Source organism: Helobdella robusta (assembly GCF_000326865.2).
Source record: "Helobdella robusta unplaced genomic scaffold HELROscaffold_15, whole genome shotgun sequence".
NCBI classification, from domain to species: domain Eukaryota; kingdom Metazoa; phylum Annelida; class Clitellata; order Rhynchobdellida; family Glossiphoniidae; genus Helobdella; species Helobdella robusta.
In genome coordinates, this window is record NW_008703839.1 from 92,360 (window position 1) to 103,286 (window position 10,927).

Consider the following 10,927-nt stretch of genomic DNA (forward strand, 5'->3'; position numbering starts at 1 on the left):
CTCAATATTTAAATGTTTATATTTATTGTTTTTTGAAGATCAAATCAAACAAATATATCTATCTTCGTTTAGCGTCCAGAGACCCAGTTTTCCGAGGTAGGACGTTGTTTTCTTTGCCATCAACTTTTTGCGCCAAATTAGACGATCAGTTGTCAAACATTGTATATAACAAAATTCGTATGTATATGATCATATATGTGCTTGTGTGTTGTATGTGTCTGCTTATGTTTGGTTTGGATATGTGCATGGAAGATGAAACGTTTTGCACTTCTATTAAATGATGAAAGTCTGATGCTTCAAACGCGATAAGCTCTGTGTTGGTTTGTCTAAAGCAGACCTTTACCGAGATTATGAGGGTTTTATAGTCTATGTTCTTGTTCATATCCAGATTATAATAAAAAGGAATCAAAAGAACGGATAAGTGATAATTTAAGTGATTACTCGGTTATGGCCTTATCTGTTTGAACTGGCTTTTCTAGAGGAGAGTGGCAGATATTGCGTAGTAGTGAGACGCGGATCGATTCTGGTTGCATCTCACGGATTGCCGATATCTAGTTTAGGTTTCTGGTTTTTTGTTATCTAGTAATCCTGCAGCTTTCATTCTTTCATTTTTTCGGTTTTCAATATTTATACCCGTTTTTAAATATATTTCATTACTAATAAAATAAATTTTATGTAATAATTGTAATTCTCTATTATATGTGCTTTTATAATTTATTTTTAAAATTTTATCTTCTCAACTTTTTGGGTCGTTTCACTTGCTTAGCCTTTGACGGGTATATTTTTGATCTGATAATTTTAAATATTGTGTTTGTTTTTATTTTGATGGCACTTTTAAGGACTTAACATTTTGTTTCTTTGTGAAACCCATTTTTTCATAATGTTAATTTAAAAAAAGCTTAGATTAAAACCTAAAGAGGTGACATTAGGCGACCCTGACGTTAGGATTAGGAAAAGTTGAATAAAATAAAATATTAAAATAAAATTAAAAATAAAATCGGAGTTGTTATAATATTAAAATAATTAAAAACGTTTGAAACTGACATTGCAATTAATAAACTGAATAAATGCTTTGGCATCTGTTTGATATTAAAAACTGTTAAAATCGTTGTCATAAAAGTTAAAAAATATAACATTAGCAGTTTATGTCGTCATATTTTTGTCTTCGTCAACAGCAGCAATAACAGTTTATATTGTCATCACTTCGTCTTCGTCAAAATCAGTAGTAGCGGTTTGATACAAAAACTTAAAAAATGTCATCACTAGCTCAGCATGCAAAGTCTGCAAAAGACCTTGGACTAACCGGTGACGAGGCTTTGAAGTTCATCCAGCAACAGCAAGAAAAGGATTCAGAAAGACAGGAAAAACAACATTGCGTGAACTTGAAATACAACAGCAAGAAAAGGAGTCAGAAAGACAGGAAAAACAACATATGCATGAACTTGAAATGCAACGGCAACAGCAAGAACAGCAACTTATGAAAGTAAATGATAATTCAAAACTATACCGTGAAATTTGCCGGAAAAATAACCATAGAGCTGACAATTGCTATTTCAGAAATTCCAACAAACCTCAAACAATACCCATACAACTCGAAAATTACCAATGCAGTATAAGCCAGTGAATAAAGTTTTTTTTTGCAGAGATTCAACAGGGCGACGGTAAATTAGAATTGTTCACAACATTTGTCAACCACTTACTGCACTAAGAGACTCAGGTACAACCACTTTATTAGTACATCAAGATTGTGTAGAGCCACATTCATATACTATACTGGAGAGTATGGAAACATTAAAGATTTCAAAGGTAATGTTAGTACACACCCAATAGCAATAATCCATATTGATGGTCCTTATTTGGCAGGATGGTACAAAGCATTAGTATAAGATCAGCCTTTGGACGGCACTGTTTTGATTATTGGAAACATTACTGAACTAACTGAAAAAGGTTCTGAAACTAAAAAACGCTAAGCGCACAAATCTTGTTCGTCACAATGTGGAACGTTTGGTGTAACATAAATTGACAACGATGTGAGGCTGACTGTTTAAGAAAAACCCAATTTTTAAGCCTTTAAAGCAAAAATGGACTTCCAGGCTACTCTAGTGTATTGCCAAAATATCAGCAAATGATTTCGGTTTTTCAAACATTTACCATATCAAATTTATCGTGTAATTTACATAATTTTATTGTTCTGTATTTTATTTTCATGCATGTGTACACATAGCTAATGTATTGCCAAAATATCGGCAAATGATTTGGGTTTTTCAAACATGTACCATATTCAATTTTTCGAGTAATTTACATATTTTTATTGTTCTGTATTGTATTTTTATGCATGTGTACACATAGCTTATATGATGTTGTTTGAAATTTATCAAAACTTTGTTTCGAAAATTTCAATTGAGTAAACAATATTATCTAATAGTAAATGATTAATTAAATTTTTTTCTTTCTTTTAAATTTGCCAAGTCACTAAAAAGTTATATAGTGTCTAAAGTTAAAATTAATAACAATATTAATAATAATATGCAAATAATACAGCGCCCTATGTATAGCGTCAGGGAGGATCAGGTTAGGTAGCCATTAATATAGCATCGAAATGTCTGGCGAAGCAAGTAGTCTTTTAATTCTTTCTAAATAGATTTAGTGGTGCTTTTAATGCTTTCTAAATAGATTTAGTGCTTTAAATGCTTCCTAAATAAATTTTGTGGTGGTTGTTCTCTGACAGAAAAGGACAAGATGTTCTACAAAAAGAAAAACCTCTATTGGCAAAGGTAGACTTGCTAGAAGATTAAAGTAAATTAGTAGCCAAATTTGATCGGAGGTTGCTGCAGGAATGTTGTCTAAATTTCAAGAAATTATAAAGATATCGTTGTTTTTTGTTTAACACCTGGTAAGTTACTACTATGAGTTTGAATATAATGTGTTGACGAATAGGCAACCTTTGTAGTTTTATTAGTGAAGAGGTGCTGAATGTGGGATACGGTAAATTAAAAACAATTTGTTTTTTGCCCCTTTGAATAGAAGACAAAATGCAATGAGACACTAAATATGGTAGAGTAGCAATAATCAATGCAAGACAGAACGAGGCTGCGAGCTAAAATTTATATAAGCTTGACAGAAAGCTAACACCGAATGTGACAAATAGACCAAATCGTTGTGTTACTGGATTTGATTATAGTTGATTTGAGTCGTGGTGAGCATAAGAATGGAGGATCAAGCATATGAAAGATATATCTTAAAATCTATAATCCGTCCAAATTTGAAATAAAGTTTACAATTGTAGTTGGTAGCTATCTAAAATGTACTTTTTTCTTGCAATTTTTATTTAAAAAAAAAGAATTTACGTTAGTCTTTAGCAATGAATGTTATATTCGATGTGCCCTATTAACTTAAATGTCAACAAATTAAAATTATACAACATAATAAAAATGAAATTAGTTCGCTTCAATCACATATATAAAATATATATATAATAAATTATCCTTATTATCGTTGACCATGTACATTTTGTTCAATCGCTAGAATTTAAAAACATTACTGTATTATATGCTTCAATTGTTTATTATAATTATATTCTTTTTTGTGTTCTCATAAATTCTTATTAACGTTGATATAATTTCAGAATTTATATTTTATAAATATGCTATAATAATTTGTCATAAAATCATTTTGCACAACGTATATTTAGTTAAAATCTAAACGCTCAATAATATGTGCTACTCCCCTAATTATACTTTTGAATTATTACGACCCTATCAAGAGGAGGCATATTTACCAATATACAACACATTCTTACGAGTTAAAGCAGGGATATCCAAAGAAACTCAATTTTTTCAACTTTTAATTATTTTCGGTAATGCCGATTTCATTTTTTTAAATTTATATCAAATAAAAGTAATTAATTGCCACATTGAATAACAATTAGGAAAAAATTTAAAATAAAACCAATATTCAGACATTAGCTAATATACGATAATGGATATGGCATAATAATTGTTACCTGCCTAATAATTTTACTTAGTTCTATGAAATTAAACGCGTAAACATTAAACATTTTTTTTTTAGTAATTGACATTTTATTGATTTTTTACGATCAAACAACTATGGACAAATTTTTTAATTAAATGTCAATAAACTGACAAAAAAAGCAACTAGAACGATAATCGCTAAACAACCGGCTAAAAACTGATTGTTTACTTCAATTTAAATTTACTTTTCAACAAATTTTTGTTAGATTGACCTTGATGTTAAATATATATGAAGAATGTATATATATGTATATATAATAAATATAACGCGTCTGCCATATCCATATTATATTTATCCATGTATATGATCGTAACTTTTGACTCGAACGATAAAAAATCATTCTCTAAAATCCCCTCTGGAAGAAAGCTCTTTGTTCTACCGTTAAAAGTGAGCGAAGGCCGTTATCTTTGTTCTAGTTATGTGGGCCCTATCGTGTGCATAGTATTATTAACTACTCAAGATTTACATGTTTATTCTATATATATCACAAAAATCAAATAGAATCATTTGGTATGTTATATAAAACTAAACAAAAAAAGTGGGCTTTACGCTTGCAGAACCAATGTCTTTAATGATAATGATGATTAATTTCCTTTTTAGGCTTTGCAAGCAGAAGTCAAAATGTATAAATCTATGTCAGACAAATGTAAGGAACAATGTGCAAATGAATTGAGCAAACTGAAAGATAAATATCTTAGATTAAAAATGCAAAAAGAGTTCGTATAATTTTTTTTTGTAAAATAGAGGTTTCAATGTTTATGATTTTTGTTATACGAATTTTATAAAATTACGAAAAAATGAACTATTTAATAAATAGAATTTGTAAAAATATAATTTATTGTTTTTAAGCTTTTTTGGATAGAGCACTATATATAACCTCATAAACTTCTATTAAAATTTGTAACTTGCAGAGGTATGGAAGCTTGTTTGTCTCCAATAACGTTGCACAATGAAACAAAGTTGAATAAAATAATTCAAAATGAATAATTTTTTAATGTTTTGAGACTATTGTAAGTTGAACAAAATTATTTTTTTGTATTTGTTTGATTTTTTCAACAAAAATAATTGTATAAAATGTATTCATTTGTTATGCGCTATAACTGGTAGTCTAGGCCCTGAACCATAACAATAAACGATATTATGAATATCATTCTACGTTGAATACATTTCAACCCATTAACACGCAGTTTGTGACCCAGCGTCATCCGACAACTGTCATTGCGTCGTTGGATGTATTATGTGATACTTAATATTTGATCTATACATCGATATGTATCTTGCATGTACATATATGTATTTATATTTAACTATGTATACGTAGGTCTGATGTGGAAACTCGTATCACACATATTCAACCGCAATAGTTGTATTCACAACGCATACACAGCAATCTTGCGCACATGTCATTCGTAATTAGTTTTCACCAACGTTTTTTCAACCATGTTAAAACTTTTATAAAATTTCTATATTTTAATTATTTTACTAAACATTTTATTTAAATTACATTATTTTATTTATATAATCTACATAAACTTTAGTTATTATGATATTTACAACAAGGTTAATTTATTTCACAATTTAATACATATTTTATTTTCTATATTTTCACATTTTACATTAGACATTTATTTTAATTAAATTATATGTTTAAACAATATTTAGGCTCTGAAGATGGCATTACGCCGAAACAGCGCTGTTAGCTTAATTCCAGTTTTAGATAAATATGAACTCAAACAATACCGCCTCGTTGAATGTCTTATAAAGAAGTTAATTAATGCAAAATGGGCAAACAATTTCAATGAAATTTGCATTTCTGAAAACCTCGTTCCTAAATATATATATATATATATATATATATATATATATATATATATATATATATATATTAGTATATGATATTACATATCGTTATTTCATTTGATATTTTATGCATAAAGATCATTCAGACATTTTTGTAAAAGTTGTTTATCTTCTATCGAGTTTATTGAACTAAACATACAATTTGGCATCATCAGCAAAAAGGCTTGATTGAGAAGAACTGCTCTCAACAACTTTGAACATGTCATTAACATAGATGTTAAACAGAACAGGCCTTAGACACTTCCCTGGAGTAAGTACTCTGCTGCTTACATCAAAAGCGTCTGATAAGCAATTATTTACCTTTTATTTACCTTTACCCTGGTTGATCTACCTTTCAAATAATCACTAATCCATTCAACCAGATCTGTATCTATTCCGTATGCCAATCACTTTTTTAACAACAACACGTGAGATACTCGATAAAAAGCTTTCTCAAAGTCGTTATAAATAGTCCAATCATCTAGCAAATTCAATAACTGAATGATAGCTGGATATGTTTAAGAATATTTTATGATGCTTGAATATAACATAATAATATAATATAACCACATAACCATAAACATTAATCGCCAATTACTTACTACTCGTTTCAATCATAGAATAAATAGTTGTCTTTTTTCACCTCTAATTTTTTAAATATCTTGGTTTTGCAAATGTGTGTATATATATATATATGTATATATATGTATATATATATATATATATATTTACACAATATAACATATATCCATAGTTTACAGTCTATTTGTTGACGTTTTAACGTTTTGCTTAGTAAGGACTTATTCTTTCTTGAGTTTTATGTTTTATATTGCTAATAAGTAATTCAAAGAAGACTTTTGTTAATGTAAAAAAATGATGTCGAGTCGTACGAAGTTTGATAACGAAACCGAAAAGGAACTATATGAAAAATCATTGGTTAGTACTTTTTTAAATTTTAAAGCTTAGTTTTAAATTTTAATTTAGTTTTTTTTATCTTTATAAAAAGTTTATATTATTTTCTTCATTCTTTTTATAAAATATACATAGTCATAGTGAATAGCAAGTTTTGTAACAAATTTCTTGTAATGATATAAATTATAAATAAAGTAAAATAAATAAATAAATAATACACCAAAATTAGAATACTAAAATTTTTAGTCTCTAAAAATAATGGCAGTTTTTAGATAAAATAAAAAGTTGTAAACTAGGTTGTTTTTTGGCATCCACAAAAAAATATATTGGACTGTGGTTCACTTACATTTCGTTAGATTGGAGGCACGTAGAAAAAATTTAATGTGTGTAATATTAATAATTTTTGAATGTGGCCAATTAATAAAATTGCAAAAATATAATTTTCCTCCTACCCATGTAACTGTAACAAACCCATGTAATTAATTTTGTGAGATAAGCGAGGATGTGAGAGTATAAAATTTATATTCTAAATTTATACTATAAATTTATTTATATTTATACTACTATATAAATACAGTGAAATTAAACTAATTTTAATAAAGAAAGTAAACTTGTCTGAAGTCAACAAACGTTTATTTGATTAACATTACTTAACTCTGACATTAGCCAAACCAAAATTTATGATAAATATTTCAAACTTAAAATTATTTTTTATTTCATAAAAATATTTAATTTACAATACTTTTTATTTTTCTGAAATTGCTTAATAAAACTGAACATTAGTTAACAAACGCTTGTTAGCTTCTCACAAGTGAAAATAAGTGCTTTGAAAATTTTAGGCTAATAAAGGTTAAGATTAAAGTAGGTGAAAGCTTGTTTTTTAAAACAGCTCTTTTTAGAGCCACCAACTTGAGGAGATCTGTCAAGTACGACGATCTCAAATTAGCTTGAATATATGAAATCAGATACTAAATATGCTTAATATGCTAAATATGCTTAAATATTATGAAAATGCATGAGATAAATTAAAAAATAATCAAAACGAATAAAATTTTTAAACAATAAATAAATATTTATTAATGAAGTATAAAAATTTGAAAATTTTAAAACTAAAAAATGACACCAGACTCTAGAGTGCGTTGGAAATGTGCCTGGGTGTGTATTCTAAGTATATGGACACCCATCACTTAAATCTAAATGGCTTTTATCAAAGCCACCAAATGAAATAATTAAAAAATAAATTGCTTTATAGTTGCTTTTGTTATTTTTGTTATTTTTTGCAAACATTTGGTACATTTAAAGTATATTAATAATGCTTATTCCAGCCTTTACCTGTTGTGCAAAAAAGTGTTTTTTTATTCCTCCCATTGTCAAAGAAGTTCATTACAACAATAACAGCACAAAAATATGAATCTGTTTTTTTTTTTAAATATTTCCATTGTAAATAAATATGCTATTCTATTTAAATTTATTTCATTTTAAATGTGCTAAGTTGAATGTTTACTATTCAAATTATATGATATTAACATTCTAATTTTTATTATTATTTATCTAAGTTCACTTTGAAGTTTATTTATATTCTCACTAAATTAATTGCACAGGTAGGCAGAAAAGTATACTATACAAAAAATATTTAATAATAAATAGAATCATTTATTTATGCACTATTATTTTATTGTGTATCTAAAGATAATCTAACTGATTTTTTTGTAGATCTAGTTATCTAAAAGAATATTAATTAATAAATTTTGATTGATATTTGCCTACAAATTGAGTTGTAAGAATAAGATAAATGTTAACTTTTTATATTGTTTCTAAAAATTTGAAAGATGTTTCGAAAGCCTTCAAAAATATTTGGTAAATAGTCTGCTGGTCATGTAAGATAAAAACTTTATGATTTTATTCTGCTCATGGATTCATATTGTTATAACCGCTGGAATGATTGCGCTATGTTATTTGTTATCTTAATTATTGTTATCTTTGCTGTATTTGATATCGAATTTATGCTAAAAATCTACTGTAGAGGCTATATAAGATTAGTGGATAGAGAGTTAAGCAGAGGTTTCCAGCGAGGTTTGAAGCAAAGTTGTAAATGTGGTTTATCTAGTTACATGGATTAGTTTAGGGTTTCTATTACTGTTGGCATTCAAATAAACATTCAACAAAGTTTGCATTTGAAGCAGATGTGTCTATCTGTCTGAAATCTTGAACCTACAAAATAGTGATAACTCGACTATTGTTGGAAACTACAACACTGGTGTTGGGAATATGGAGATCTTTGATATTATAACATTGGTTCTGGTAGTTACGAATGTCCAATATATATCAATATATATCAATATATTTTATAGAGATAAATGCAGGTCTGCCTACAAACTTTTCAATTTTATGGTCTTTTTTGGATACATTGGTTGATTGTTGATTCATGACATTACATACTTGGAACTTGACTATAAATGTAACTTATTATCAGCACCTATATTTGGGAAAGTCAACAGAATAGTCTATATGGGGGACAAACCTGCATAGTATTTACAACGTAGCAAACATGCATTGTATGTTTTAAGTCATTTAAATTAAATGGAATAGAAAATTATAACAGTTGTTCAATATTTTTATAATTTTTAAATTGTCAGACGTCCAGTGTGCAGAAAGCCATTAATTCAAGTGAAGGTGCTGTCAAGGAAAAGCACGCCAGAAGTAACCTCTCACTCAACTTGTCTTTATTAAGATCAGTCTTTTGTATATTTGTATCACAATTTAACATATGTTTTCAATTATTTATTTTCAAGTTGTTGTCATTGCTTCACACAAAGAGAAATCTTCGCTGACATATTGGAGTATCGTAAGACGTCTTCCTCTGCAGGACAACCCCTTGGTGGCATGGAAATTTTGTCACGTTACACATAAACTGTTAAGAGATGGCCATAAAAATGTAGGTGGTTAATTCATAAACCATATTTAACGGTGAATTTTCCCGTTCGGAATTTTCACAAGTTTTTTATATTAATTATTAATCAAATGCTTTTGAATTTTATGTCAAAAATAGATTACTTCAGTTTATTTTCATCAATTTCAAATTTTCGAAGTTTGAGTTTATTGGGTTGCAAAAAATCTCACTTCAAGCTAAAACAATTTTGATAACTGAAGGCTGGTTAATAAAAAAAGACTATAGTATAATGCACCGTAGCCTTTATGGTCAATATTTTAAGGTATAGCAGGTCAAACTTAAAAATGATTAAAAAAAATGATGTAAAAGACTTTTTTTTCAAACTGTTGCGTTGAATAGAGTAATTATTATAAAAGAAAATATGTAGGGTATAAAACAAATTTTAAAAATATATGATTGAAAAATGCTATATTTGATTTTAAAAAGTGTTGCAAATTAAAAATAATTCTAGGTGTTACCAGAGTCATTTCACTCTGTTAAATTTATGAACGAGGTTGGAAAGATGTGGGGTCACTTAAAAGATGGCTATGGAATTTTAATATCATGCTATATAAAACTCTTGGAGCAGAAGCTGCATTTTCATAAAAAGGTTGATTATCTCATTCTCGTGCAATTTTTGATTGTAATTCTATTTAAGGAATTAGTACAAATTTTAATATTTATATTTTAATTCTGTGTCAATTTGTTTATGCGAATATTTTGTTCACCAATTCTCTATTTCCAAGTTACCACTGTAACGATAAATAAAATCAAAGATGACAAGTGACGAAATAGATAGAGAGCAGCAGTTAAATAAAACTTGTCTACAGAATGTTTTACGATAACGACAGAGCTGTTATAAGATTTCAAAAATTTCCAAATCCAGTTGTTTTACAGGTAGGCTGGTTAGTACGGAGGAACTTGTGCCATTATAAATTAATGGATAGGATTCTTTTTTAATCTGACAAATTTAACATGGCCTCAAAAGCAAAAGCATTTTATATATGTTTTTGGAAAATATTATATTTATTGGAGGTATAAAATTATTGCCACAATGAACTTACGTTTAAGTTGAGTAGGATTTTTTTCTTGAGCGTATTTTGATTTTTTTTATTTCGTTGATAAAATATATTTCAGATGCCTCTCATTCCTGGGAATTTAGCGATGGACGACAACAAATTGGATGAAATATGCAACAAAGATATCAATAGCTAG

The 10,927-nt window shown here is 27.9% G+C and overlaps 1 protein-coding gene across 1 annotated transcript; it reads left to right on the forward strand.

Annotated features, from left to right (window-relative positions):
* Positions 1–7,899: 7,899 nt before the first annotated feature.
* Positions 7,900–10,927, forward strand: HELRODRAFT_169122 (hypothetical protein; the record flags this gene model as incomplete). Its single annotated transcript, XM_009014999.1, has 5 exons — positions 7,900–7,938; positions 9,420–9,483; positions 9,576–9,718; positions 10,185–10,322; positions 10,850–10,927. The coding sequence occupies 5 exons, from the start codon at positions 7,900–7,902 to the stop codon at positions 10,925–10,927; spliced, it is 462 nt and encodes a 153-aa protein (XP_009013247.1).